General features: G+C 45.6%; 1 protein-coding gene across 2 annotated transcripts in view; it reads right to left on the bottom strand.

Moving 5' to 3' along the window:
- Nucleotides 1-11,194, bottom strand: part of LPIN1 (lipin 1) — a 94,574-nt gene extending 83,380 nt beyond the window's left edge. Inside the window, exon 1 of one of the 2 annotated variants that reach the window (XM_049902682.1) lies at nucleotides 11,106-11,194. Coding sequence is in view for 1 of the 2 variants with exons in the window: in XM_049902680.1 (XP_049758637.1) it covers nucleotides 6,408-6,470 (63 nt within the window). In the remaining variant the exon portion in view is untranslated. Of the gene's footprint in view, nucleotides 1-6,407; nucleotides 8,741-11,105 lie in introns of those variants that run through there. The other variant, XM_049902680.1, reaches the window with a different exon arrangement.
- Nucleotides 11,195-14,374: the final 3,180 nt, after the last annotated feature.

The raw sequence follows: 14,374 nt of genomic DNA, 5'->3' as shown, positions 1-14,374 counted from the left end.
TTAGTATATGAAAATACATTCAGTTCTCAAATGAATGGTGAGACAAATATTGTAGTACATTTTAGGAGTATTATGTCCTTTTCCTCAGCCAGCATTTGGTTTCGGTCTCTTTGCTTCAGAGGTATGACTGTGCTTACTCAGGAGCAGCAGGTCAGCAACGCCAGTCTCCAGGTGGCACCGAGGGGGTAACAGATGGTGCTTGGGCCAGGGACATGGACCCAGGGCTGAGCCCTGCCACCAGCTCAGTCCTCTCCAGCTCTAAAAGTCAGAGAAAATTCCTAAGGGCCTTCCAACTCTGGTTATTTTTGAGATAATGAAGAAAAAGGGCAAAGTGATTTCACTTAAATGCTCAAGGACACAGTCTCTCCCTCTAGCTTTTTACCCCTATCTACCTTGAAAGTTCTAAAAGTTATCTCTGATGGCAGGTGAGCAACTAAGACATAACCCTTCCTACACTTCCATTCCTCCCTTTATGCGGTAGCGATTACATGAACACCAGCTCTGCTGGCTCTGGGTTAGGAACTCAGGTAAGATCAATACCTGCCCTTGAGATGCTTCAAGCCTTATACCTTAACTGACCCAGTTATCGATATCCATTTATAATTTCTCACAAAAGTGAAGAATTCACCTTGGGAGAGTGAGAACCCATCCCTAGAAGTATTTAAGCCACTTGGCTTTTTTAGTAAGGACTGTTCCTCCTCAAGTGTATTCAAAATCCGCCTCTCTGAGGCTTCACCCCACACCTCCCCACAGGTCCGCTGAAGCCCAGGGAGCGAATCTCATGTGCCATTCTCCTAGTGGCCCCCTTCAGCCATCTCAAGACAGCTCTGCAACTGCCCCTTGCACCTTCCTCCCTAGGGTAGGCCCTGTTGGCTCTGCAGCCATGCTTTACAGGGCTGATTCGGGTCCTCTCACTCACCACCCTTGGCTGCTCTCCTTTGAACACATTCCAGACTGTGTCTCAATCTGTGTCCAAATCTGAGGTCTGACCAGCACTGAGTCAAGAAGTAAACATCAGGCTGCTACCGGCATTAACCAAGATCACATTTGCTGTGGAGGCTTATGAGATAAGGTTTGGTTTTCATCCAAAGCATTAAAAAAGAGAGAGAGAGAAGATTTCTAAGAAATTCCAAAAATGGGATCATGATTATACTCGTTTCCTAGGGCTGTGTAACAAAGTGCCACAAAGCAGGTGGCTTTAAACAACAGAGATGTATTCTCTCACAGTTCTGGATGCTAGAAGCCTGAATTCAGGGTTTCAGCAGGGCTATCTTCTCTCTGAAGTCTCCAGGAGGAAGATCCTTTCTTGCCTCTTTCAGCTTCTGGTAGCCCGAGGCATTCCTTGGAGTGTAGATATGTCTTCACTTCTTCCTCTGTCTCTTGGTGTCCCTCTTCTTGTTTCATAAGGACACCACTCAGATGGGACTAAGACCCACCCTACTCCAGTATGACCTCATGTTAACTGACACCATCTTCAAAGACCCTATTTCCAAACAGGGTCACATTCACAGTCCAGGGGTTTAGACATGCTGCATATCTTTTTGGGGAACACAATTCAATCCACAATAATGACTAATAAGACTTGCATGGAAATGAAATTGGTCTATAAGTAACACTCTTTTCCTATTGTGATTTATATTAAAGCCAAAGATGAGGACTTTTTTCAGTGCACTGTGGAATGATATTTATCACAGCTGTTAAAGACGGTAAGTTACACACAAATGACAAAAAAGGAAAGATGAGTTAGAAGCAGCATGATGCAGGAAATGGAATGCCAGATCAAAGTCAAGATACCTGGGTTCAATCCTTCACCCTGCTACTGACTAGAAGGCATACTTTTAGGCAAGTCAGTGCCCCATCTGCCAATTCTAGGCTCAGTGAGTCCACCAGATACTTCATCCAGTGAGTTAATCTGTCCTGAAGAGAGAGCTTCGAGAAGCTTCTTATACAAAAGTCCATCAACACCCCCGGGGGAACTGGTGAACTTTCTTAGCACTCAGAAACACTCTTGACCAAAATAAAATTCACTAGAAAAGCTTGGGATGCTTTAATAAAGTCTGCAAGCCAGATCAATACTTCCTGACAACAGTGACGAGGCAGCTAAAACAGCTGGCACTGGGGGCCTCCCATCAAAGCCCTTGCTGAATTAAACAGGTCAGATAAATACACAGCTCCTGGAATTTCAGCTTCAGAGCCAGAGGAAGGAGAGTGTCAGCTCCAGGAACGAGGGTGTAGAGAGTGTGTCCAGGAAGCAACGGCACTGTTATTACCCTGCAGGAACAAGTTAGGAAAGCGGGAGCCCAGGAAACCTCCACACAATGAGGAAGCAGAGAATGGGCACAGAAGAGCCCTTTAAGTTCCTTCAGCATGGGAGGGAGCTCACATAGTTAAACTAATCTGTACAACACCTGCCACACAGTAGATGCTCAAAAGCATTAGTTAACCCAATCTTGCATGCTCCCAGAACAAATACAAAAAGATCTGTGTGCAAAAACACTAATTGTAGCTTTGACTGTAAATGGGAAAATTAGAAAAAACTATCAATAGGATTCTGGTTAGACAAATTATAGACCACATAGTGGAATATATGATAGAATATACCATTTTAATAGAATATTATGACACTCCAAAGAAAATGAGAGTGAAAGGTAGTTCCATGAATATTAATATGAAAAGACACACACTGAGTGAAAAAAGATACAAAATATGTATAATCTGATCCCATTTTTTTAAGAATTCTATTTACATACACGCTGATACGTATCAAAAAAAAAAGCAGGCAACACTTTGTCAAGATGAAGCAATGGCGGTCTCATGACTTCTGGCCTAGTTGTTACGTTAGAAAAATCAGCAGTTGGTCTAAAATTGACAGACTTCTCCAGACTTCACAGATTGCCAAGAAATTCTGCTTTCTTGGAACTACTGCCAAAATTCAAAATCCCTGCAACAGCTTTCAATAATTTCACAATTTTTACTAACACCAGCCACTTTTAGAATATTATTAAGGTCTGTTCAAGATGGTCTCGGAACAATTCAGTAGTAAAACATGCAGAGTTCACAGAAAAAGAAATACATCTGGTCAATGACATACAAGAAGATATTCAACCCCATTCATAATTTCTTGTTGTCATTAGTTGCCGTAAAGTCAACCCCAATTCATGGCGACCCCATATGTGCAAAATAAAACTGCTCCATAGGGTTTTTTTGGCTGTGACCTTTTGGAAGCAGACTGCCAGGCCTGTCTTCCAAGGTGCCTCTGCAAATCAAAAGTGACCTTTCAGATGGTCAAAAATCAGAGCATTTCAAAAAAAAAAAAAAAAAAAACCAGGATTGGTGACAGTAGGAGAAACACTCTCACTACTGGTGGGGCAATAAATTAGTATAAGCATTCTAGCAGTATCTATGGCTTTTTACACATACTAGTAAACCCCAGCAATTCTACTGCTAAGAATTTACCCTACAAATACAAAAGATCTATGTGCAAAGATGTTAACCGAAGCTTGGCTTGTAATAGGGAAAATTAGAAATGAGTAACTATCAATCGGATCTGGTTAGATAAATCATGGACCATACAATGGAACATATAACGGACTCTACCCTATAACAGAATATTATAAGACTGTTAAGAAAATGAGAAGAGAAGCTCCATAAACACTAACAGGAAAAGATATATATATTGAGTGAGAAAGGTATAAAATGTTTATAATATGAATCCACTTTTAAGTTCATTTACATACATTCTGATAAGCACACACACCCAAAAAAGAGAGTCTGGGAGGATTTACATACCAAAAAAAGTTCACAGTGATCACCCCTGGGGATCAGGCCTAGAGGAGGGGAGGAGACTTTTATTCTTTATCATAAATACATCCGTGGTATCATTTTGTTTGTGTCTTTGTTTTTTACATGTGCATATACTACTTTAGTATCAATTTTTAATGACTTAGAGAACTAGATGAGGGACAGAAAACTTTGGTCCCCTTAATCTCAGGGGCACCCCATCATTGAAACTGCTGTACTCCAAGGGGGATGTTGGGGAGGAGTCCTGCTTTGGTAGGAAGGTCAGATGGGTGAGTTCTCAGTTCCTCCAGCTTTGAGATTTTGCAACTCCCGGACATCATAATCCCATGTGATCAGTGTTCCCAGGTCCGTGCCAATGGGCACAAAAGGTCTGAACAGTAGAGGGATGGAGACATCTAAAACACAGTCAACTGTGCTTGTAAAAACAGCCCAAGGTATAGCCTCGGGTTCCTTGGCTCTTAATTATTTAACTTACTGAGGACAGGACATTTTGTTTCCTTAGAAAACCCACTGACACACTCATCTAGCATCCTTTCGTTACACACCTGTAAGAGCCATCTGTCCAAATCTGTGTCTTAGTCAAAAAAAAAGTATGCCCTGCTTTTGCCACTTCTACTTCTGTAAGATCCATTTCTACTTCTACATGATCCTTTTTTTTTTTTTTTATGATCCTTTTGTCCTCCCCAGCAATGAGGAGAAGGCTAAATACCTCCTGGATGCTCAAGAGTTCTGCCTAGCAGGAGATAATATAACTTAGTGGGCTGTGGTCTACCATCATCCTATGACCCTAGTGGCTTGCCCCTGGTCTTTGTAAATCAAAGATGTATTGCCTGGTGAGATCCATGAATGCAGAGGAAGACTTCACCAAGAAGAGAGAGGGTACATGCGTATAAGGAGATAGAGGGAAAGAGACAAGCAGGACCTTCTGGGTAACAAAGGCCCACAGGTATAAGAGTGCTTGTTGTGTCCCAGAGCAGTCAGCAAACTGGTGCATCTCAACTGCAGGGTCTGTGGTCAACTTTGTGAACCAACTCAAAGTACATGCCACTCAGGAGCAAACGGAGCCCTGGTGGCACGGTGGTTAAGATCTTGGCTGTTAATCAAAAGGTCAGCAGGTCAAATCCACCAGCCACTCCTTGGAAACCCTATGAGGCAGTTCTACTCTGTCCTACATGGTGGCTATAAGTTAGAATCAACTCGATGGCCAACGGGCAGGCTGGTTGGTTATATCCATTGCTAATGAAAAACCAGATGAGTGAAACCCAGTCCTGTCCATTGGAACTAGGATGAAAGGAATCAAGGAAAAAAAAAAATCTATGTGTGTCAACAGCCAGCTCCAGCCACCTGCTTACTACTATGGCTGCTTTTGGATACACTTAAAGATTCTAAGTCATTATGATGCTAAGTCACATCATTATCTAATATACCAAGAAAGAAAAAAATACACAGCCTATAAAACATGCCTACACGTGTAAGAGACACTGATTTCAGATACATTAAAATGTGACAATCAATGAAATACTCTCAAAGAGTGATCTTAGTATTCTACAAGGACAAATTCAATTTTTTTTTTTTTTAATTTTTGACCAGGACCCACAACAAGAAAAATATTTCATGTTGCAGCCCAGTTAACCCCATTACCATTGAGTCAATTCTGACTCACAGCGACCCTACAGGGCAGGGTAGAACTGCCCCATAAGGTTTCCAAGACTGCAATCTTTATAGGAGCAGATTGTCATGTCTTTATTGAGTGGAGCAGCTGGTGGGTTTGAAACGCCGACCTTTCACTTAGCGGTTGGGCACTTTAGCGACTGCGGCACCAGGTCTCCTTTGCAATCCAGTAACTAAAAATAAACCAAACCCTTTGCCGTTGAGTTGATTCCAACTCATAATGACCCTATAGAACAGAGCAGAACTGCCCCACTGGGTTTCTAAGGAGCGGCTGGTGAACTCGAACTGCAGACCCTTTGGTTAGCAGCCGAGCTCTTAACCACTGCACCACTAGGGCTCCGGTAAACCAGTACCCACATGTAAATCCCGCTATTCTGCTGAGGGCAGAAAGACCTTTCACAAGAGACCTTCAGGAAGGTGGCAATGTCTAAGTGCCAGCCAGGCTCCCTGACTCCTTGCAGCCAGCACTCAAGACGCTCAACCTGGTCAGACTCAGGCTCTGGGCCCACCCCCCATGTGAACGCATGTGTGCGGGCACAGGGACACGCAGGCTAAAATAAGTTTTACAAAACAATACGTAACTAAAGATTGGTTTAATATACTGTTATTTTCTTTTCTATTCTATTTCATTGAAAATCTTTGTCCAAAAAAAAAAAAAGACATGTTTGTCAACCTACTGATGTTAAGACCAGTGGGCCACAGCCTTCATTCTGCAATATATTGGCCTCTACCTAAACCCAGAGCTCTCAACAAAGAGAAAACCAAAATAATTCCTCAAAATAATCCACCATGACAGAGCCCGCCCCCACTCCCAGCACCCAGCTGCTGTAGAACTCTTGTTTGTTGACCACAAGAAGAGGAAGAAGTAGAAAGAGGAAGGTGTGCACAGGAAAGGAGGGAGGGCAGGGCATATTCCCAACCCCTTTTTCTCTTACCAGACCCAGAGTCAAATGCGGTCTTCTGTGCACCTCCCAAGTTGACAGATTCATCGTTCCCATCAAAGGCAGAGACTCACTAATCAAGGCACCCAGGCCAATGTGTGTCCCCTTGAACTGGACCTGCTGCCAGGCACAAAAGCAGGGGCTCAGCCCCTCACCCTCTAGGTTCTCCTCTCACAGTTTAGAAAGCAAACATTTCAGAAATTGCTAACACAAAAACTCCTGGAGCCTTTTATAAATTAAGAATTTGTAAAATCATTGAAGAGTCCTTGGGTAGCACAAGAGGTTAAGTGCTTGATGACCAGCCAAAAGGTTGGTGGTTCAAACCCACCCAGAGGCACCACGGAAGACAGGCTTGACAATCTGCTTCCAAAAGTTCCCAGGCTTGAAAACCATATGGAACAGTTCTACTCTGCACACACGGGGTCGCCATGGGTCAGAATCAACTTGACAGTAACTAACAAAATCATTGAAGGACTTGCTTAGGGCTTTGCTCTACTCCCCCCACCCCACCCCCAGCCTGATTTTAAGTGAATGGGCTTATTACATAATAAATTGGACCAGGGTTCAAAAAAGGGTAAAAATATGACTTCACACTTCACAGGGAACTTGGTGAGGAAATGTGCCCCAAAACTGACAGTGTGCGATAACTCATCATGGCCTCACATTCTACTGCAGAGGATGTCCTCGTAAGTACCTCTGAGTAGTTCCATAATCCCACGCTCCAGTTATGACTGAGGAAGCTCAAGTGCAAACAGCAGGTCAAACTACCAGCCTCAGCGTTGTGACCGGATCACTACTCCTAGGTGTCTCTCAAAATGCTCCAAAAGCCCCCTTGACAACCCACTCCATTCCCCTGCCCCTGACTGCTCTTTCCTGGAACAAGTTACCAGTACCCTCACCCAGAAGCACACTTGCCCAGATCAACTTATCTCATTCGGTACCTTTTAGACCTTGAACCCAGAAAGGATAAGATCCAGCAAAGGCTAACTCACAGTCAAAAAGCAGTAACAGGTAGGGCCAGCATTAGACAGGGCTGTCCAACCCTACAAATAGCCCCTCCCCCACTGGCACACTGTGTTTCTCAATTAAAATAATAACAATTACCACGGAGCCCACGTTATGTCTGGGGTGCTCCACATAACTTATTTACTTTTTACATTAGTCTTGTGAATGGGCATAATTATCTCATTTCACATATGAAGAAACAAAGGCTCAGAGAATTTGTCTTTTGCCCCAAGTTAACAGATAAGCAATTGGCTGCTAGCCAAAAGGTTGGCAGTTCAAATCCACCCAAAGGTGCCAGGCCTGGCTGTTTCCAAAAAGTCACAGCCTTGAAAACCCTACAGCGCACGGTTCTACTCTGCACACGTGGGGTCTCCGTGATTGGAGTTGGAATGGACTGGATGATAACAACATACAGTTCCCCCCCTCCTTTTTTAATTGTGCTTTAGGTGAAAGTTTACAGCTCAAGTTAACTTCTCATTCAAAAATTTATACTACATTGTTTTACGACATTGGTTGCAATCCCCACAATGTGACAGCACGCTCCCCCTTTCCACTCCACGTTCCCTGTGTCCATTCATCCAGCTCCTGCCCCTTCCTGCCTGCTCCTCCTGTTTTGGACAGGAGCCGCCCATTTGGTCTCATACATTTGATTGAACTAAGAAGAATACTCCTCACGTGTATTTTTTGTTTTATAGGCCTGTCTAACATTTGTCTGAAAAGTGGGCTCCGGGAATGGTTTGAGTTCGGAGTTAACAGAGGGTCCAGGGGCCACAGTGTCCAGATTCTCCAGTATCTGTCAGGCCATTAAGCCTGGTCTTTTTATCTGAATTTAATTCTCTTCTACATTTTTCTCCTGCTCTGTCCGGGACTCTCTGTTGTATTCCCTGTCAGATCACTGGTGGTAGCTGGGCACTATCTAGTTCTTCTGGTCTCAGGCTGGTGGAGTATCTGGTTCATTTGGTCCTTTAGTCCTTTGGGCTAGTATTTTCCTTGTGTCTTTGGTTTTCTTCATTCCCCTTTGCTCCGGGTGGGATGGGACCAATTGATGTATCTTAGATGGCTGCCTGCAAGCTTTTAAGACCACAGACTCTTACTCACCAAAGTGGAATGTAGAACATTTTCTTTATAAACTTTGTTATGCCAATTGACCTAGACGTCCCCCGAAACCATGGTCCCCAGGCCCCAGCCCCAGCTATTCTGTCCCTCAAAGTGTTTGGATGTGTCTAGGAAACTTCTTTGCTTTCGCTCTGGTCCGGTTGTGCTGACTTCCCCTGTAGTGTGTGTTGTCCTTCCCTTCACTGAAGTTGATACTTGTCTACTCTCTAGTTAGTGATTTCCCCTCCTCCTCCCTCCCTACTCTCGTAACCATCAAAGACTGCTTTTTTCTGTGTGTAAACCTTTCCTTGAGTTCTTATAATAGTGGTCTCATACAATATGTCCTTTCGTGACTGACTTCACTTAGCATAATGCTCTCCAGATTTGCCCATGTTGTGAGATATTTCAGGTATTCATCATTGTTCAACATACAGTTTTAAGTGACAAAACTAAGATTTTAATCAAGGTCAGTATAACTACAAAACTCAAGTTCTTTGCACTAAGCCTCAGGGCCTCTCAGGCCATTGTGGCCTCAAGTCCTTCTTCTGAAATATCTTTCCATCTCTTGCCCCTCCTTTGGCCTTCTGTTTGGTCCAGGGCCTGAGTACAGCTAACTGGGCTAAGAGCAGAGACTACAGACTTCCTTCCAGCCAGACCGGGAAGGCCATCCAGGACTCAATGCTCCTCAGCAGTTTCCAGGACCCACCCTCCCAGTGCCAGATCCTTCAGTCCCTAACCTGAGCCCTTAAGTTTTCTCCCATAAGACAAGACTCAGCAGGTTTGTCCCATGCAGCCCATTCTTTTCTAAAGTGAGAGATTTCTGATAACTGAAACCTAGGATGATGAAGGAAACCCTGGTTGTGTAGTGGTTAAGAGTTCGACTGCTAACTGAAAGATCAGCAATTCGAATCCACCCGGCACTCCCTGGAAACCCTATGGGGGCAGTTCTACCCTGTCCTATAGGGTTGCTATGAGTCAGAATCAACTCGACAGCAATGGCTTTGGTTTGAGGCTGGTGAAAGAACCTGCTCAGGGTCCAGCAGCAGGTTAACACACACACCACACATGAGTTGTCCTCAAGTCAACCCCAAGACATGGCAACCCCATATGTATCACAGAACTGAGCAGCACAGGGTTTTCAATGGCTGATTTTTCAGAACTATATCACCAGGCCTTTCTGCTGAGGCGGTGAAGTGTCTCTGGGTGAACTCGAACCTCCAACATTTTGGTTAGGAGCTCAGCACATTAACAGTTTGAGGCACCCAGGGACTCCCCCAGCAAGTTAAGGCAGAACGAAGACTAGTACCCACCCAAGCCTCCTGTCCAGAGCTGGCTCGACAACTCCCAATGGTCTTACATGTGAGCAAGGATAAAAGCTCCAACACACACCCAAACACAAAAATGCTTGATAATAAAATAAACGTTGTCAAATACAAAGCATTATCAAAATACAAAACCATAAATCAAATCCTTAGATCTTTCAAAATTTCTGGAAAAAAAAAATGTGTGTTTCTTAATTACTCTATACATTCTTCAGTTGCTTACTTTGATTCATAAGACCTCAAATTATGGAACAAAAGATAAACAATACATTTCACCACCATACCCCCCTCCCCCCAAAAAATTGTTACAAGGTCAACTTTTCCAAAACATTCCTGCTGTACTGTGGGGAACTGCTGGATTCTAAAAACACTCTGAATTAACACTGCCAGTTATTTTTGTTCAAGTTTCCTGTTTGGTCGTCAAAAAATACAGTTGACTGCTGCTTTCTCCAGCAACTTCTGCCCTCACAAATTGACCAGCCAGTTACCCAGGCTCTAGCTATGCGGCACTTGAAGTTATTTCCAAACCATTATTTCTCCTGCTCTATTTTCCTCGCCTTCCCAAAAGTGAAATTACTTGTCAGGAGCAGCTAAAGAAACTAACCAGGTCTAACATCCACTCCCAGTACCCAGACCACTAGACGACAAGAAAAGTAAACGGAGGCCTGGCAGAACCGGGACTCCAATCTGGGCTCAGCCAGCCTCCCAAGAAGCTGTGTGTCCTTGGGCCTATAGGTCAACCTCCCTGAGCCTCAGTTTTCTCATCTGCAAGGCAAGAATCCTAAGTCCCCTGGGGAGACGGTCATGAAACAACCCTCCCCCCTCCGCCCTGTGCACAGTAGGAAAAAAATTCTGGTCGCTGCAGGGTGCTGGTCCTCTGTGGGTGGAGCACGCCCCGCTGTCCTCGGGGTTTCGCGACAAAGCCCCCAAGTCCGCCCCGCCGCTCAAGGTCAGCGGGGCCGGCCTCGCGGTGGGCTCCGGGCGCACTCCCAAGCGGAAGGCCTCAGGGATACTCGCGGAGCCAGCCAGGAGGCCCGGCCAGTTTCTCCACCTCCTTCCCCCATCACTTCTCCTCAAAGGGCCTCCGGGGCAGAAGTCGGCTCCAGGGTCACAGCGGGTCAGGCCCGGGGGCCTCCGCCTCGGAACGGCCTCGCGGCGCGCCTTCCTCGCCGCGGACTGATGGGCTGCCCCCCGCCCTCCCCGGGCGCCCCCCCCGCGGCCGGCGCCGGCGCCAGCGGCTCCGGGGCGGCGGGAAAAAGCATCTACTCACCTTCCGGCGTCAGGGCGAGCGCGCGTGGCCGCCTTTGTATGCAAACACCAAGCCGGCCGCGCGACTGTCAGCCGGCTCAGCCCACCCCGGGGGCGGGGCCAGAGGGGCCGCGCCAGGGGGCTGCGGCGGCGCGGAGCACAGGGCCGCTTTCAGGTCCCGTGGCGCCCGCTGCTGTGGGGCCTCTCTTGCTGGAAGGCTTGGGTCCACCAGCTAGCCCATCCTTAAACCCTTCGTGGGCGATTTTTTTTTTTTTTTTGGTGATGACATGTTTTTTCAATAATGGAATGGATGCCGAATCATTGTTGGTAGTTTTTTATTGTTTGGAAAAATGGGGTGCCAATCGCAGGCAGGCCACATTGATACCATGTTCCATGAAGTATTTGGCAAATGTGGTACATCACAGTACCATGTCCCAGGAAGTCACACTTCCTGGTAATACTTGAGCCATAAACTACCTTACGAAAAATAACACAAAAAATACTAAATAAACATTGCACTTGCTGCACATGAAATTGTTTTCAGTTTTATTTAGAGTGGGCCATATGGGTACCATGTTCCCTGAAGCACATCACACATGCGGGACATTGGTACCATGGCCCAGGGAGTCTACCCCATAGAGCTTCCAAGGAGCGGCTGGTGGATTCCAACTGGGGACCCTTTGGTTAGCAGCCGAGCTCTTAATCATCTACTAAATAATAATAAAAAAATATTATTATCTAGTAACCATTAAAGGGCTACCTTCGCTTTCCTATGGGTGTGGGCCTTTAGGCCGTATTTTTTATTTTCTTTCTTTCCCAGGGCCAAAGTCACGTCTTTTCTTGAACAGTTTGGGTCGACATATATCACTGCCTCGGGTGGAGTGGAGGGAAACCCTGGTGGCATAGTGGTTAAGAGTTTGGCTGCTAAACAAAAGGTCGGCACTCCTTGGAAACTCTATGGAGGTTCTACTCAGTTCTGTAGGGTCACTATGAGTCAGAATGTACTCAACCGCAATGGGTTTGGTTTTTTTTTTTTTTTTTTTGGTTTACGGATGTTGGGTTTTCAATGGTGGTGCAGTGGTTAAAAGCTACAGCTGCTAACCAAAAGGTGGGCAGTTCGAATCCACCAGGCGCTCCTTTGAAATTCTATGGGGCAGTTCTACTCTGTCCTATAGGGTCGCTATGAGTCGGAATAGCCTGGACAGCAACGGGTTTGGTTTTTGGTTTTTGGTTTTTTTTTAGTTCGGTGATTTGAAGGAAGTAGTAGATCACCAAACCTTTCTTCTGCAGATGCCGCTGAGAGGATTCCAACCGCCAGCCTTACAGTTAGCAGCCAAGTGCAAACCAGAGTGTAGAGTCAGAATGGACTCCATGACAATTTTTTTTTAAAGGAGTGGAGGGTGTTTGCAAAATCAGTGGTAAGGAGCAGGCTAGTAAACCCGCCCAGGAAACCTTCCAGAGCTGTAACCCACTGTCATCTCAGCCCTATTCTTCAGGAGCAGTGGGACCTGGACACATCCCTTAGCCCTCCTGACCCTCTGCCTTTGTTTCTTCAGTCATAAAGTGGCAGCCTTGTTGGCCATCATTGTGATTTCCCCTTAGTCTCTCAACTTCCTGGTTGTTGGCTGCCATCAAGTCAATTCCCATTCATAGCGACCCCATGTGAAAGAGCAGAACTGCCTCGTAAGATTTTCTGGGCTGTAATCTTTATGAGAAGCAGATTGCTGAGCCTTTCTCCCACAAAGCTGCTGGGTGGGTTCAAACCCCCAACCTTTTAGGTAGCAGCAGAGCACTTCACCTTTGTTATCCAAAGGATCAGGGCAATCATTTCCAAAGCATTCCTGCTTCAGTCATTCATTAAGCAAATATTTGTCGAGCTGTGTTCAGGACCCTGGAAAATGTAGCTCTGAACGAGAGAGACAGGTCTCTGCTTGCAGAGAGATACATCAAGGAATGAATAACGAGCAAGCTAATCTCTGAGGGTGAAATGACTACTTTAGATCAGGTGATCAGAAAGGTCATATCTGAACTGAAACCCTAAATGATAAGAAACGCCCTAATCATACAAAGATGGGGAGAGGAGGCAGAACTTTCCAGAAAACAGAAAGTTCAAGTGTAAAGGTCCTGGGGCAGGCTGTGGTACATGACTGTAGCTTAATCCAGAAATGACGCAGGAGGGTAGCAGAGGCCAAATATTTAGGGTCTTGTAGGTCAGGGTAAGGAGTTTAGATATTTTCCAAGAACGAATTGAAACCTGGGAATGATATGATCCAGTTTACATTTGTGAAAACATCAGTCCTCTGTTGTATGCAAAACTGACCGTAGCAGGACAGGAGGAGACAGAAGGCTATTGCAGGAATCCATGAGAGGTGATGGCTCAGACTCTGATGGAATTGGTGGGGGTGGGTGCTGAGAACTGGAAAGACTTTGGATATATTTAGAAGGTAAAGGCCAAGGGCTTGCTGATGTAAGAGAAAAGGGACTCACAATGAGAGAAAGAAGAATCAAGGGTGAAGTCTCGGTGATGCCCTTTACTGACATGAGTAAGAATGAAGGGCTTCAGGAGTGCAGCTCAGGCTGGAGCAGGTGTCGAAAGGTGGGCAGACACAAGATCTGGGGCTCAAGGAAGAAGCTGGCTGGCTTGAGAAAGAATGTGGAGTCATCTGCTTGGAGAGACTTGCCCAGGTGATCTGACCATGGGAAACCTCCCATGTAGCAGGTCATGGGACACCTCCCATCTAGGCAGCCTCTGTCCCTAGGAAAGCAGACAACCCTCTCCCATGTTGACATGTTAGAGATGGGGCTACACAAGGGGTATTCCACCATTTGTGGCTGTGAGACACTTCCACCAGGGGTATCTGGGAGGCCCATTACAGGGGTTTGCCTGGCCTTCACAAGCCCATGCAGAGGCACCTAGGAAGAAAGGCCTAAAGACCTGCTTCCAAAAGATCACAGCCCTGAAAACCCTATGGGGAGTAGTTCCAGTCTGCAACAGATGGGGTCGCCATGAGTCAGAATCAATTCAAGTGCAAATGGTTTGGGTTTTGTTTGGGGTGGTTTTTTTTTTTTTTTTTTTTTTTTGGTTGCAGAGCCTGAGGGAAGCATTCCTTTCCTTGCCTCCAGAAGGACACAACTTTGGGGTAGGGAAGCAAGTTTATCCTATGCTGACAGCAAAGTCCTACCTCAGGCAGCTTAGGTAAAGCCTTCGTTTAAGATCTGAAACACTTAAAATTTGGAGGCTGGAGGTCTAAAAACATAAAATCCAGTCGGAAACTCCCTCTTCTACAGATG

This window comes from Elephas maximus, chromosome 12 (assembly GCF_024166365.1).
Source record: "Elephas maximus indicus isolate mEleMax1 chromosome 12, mEleMax1 primary haplotype, whole genome shotgun sequence".
NCBI lineage: Eukaryota > Metazoa > Chordata > Mammalia > Proboscidea > Elephantidae > Elephas > Elephas maximus.
Note: the sequence above shows the minus strand (reverse complement) of the source record. Positions and strands in the feature narration are given on the sequence as shown.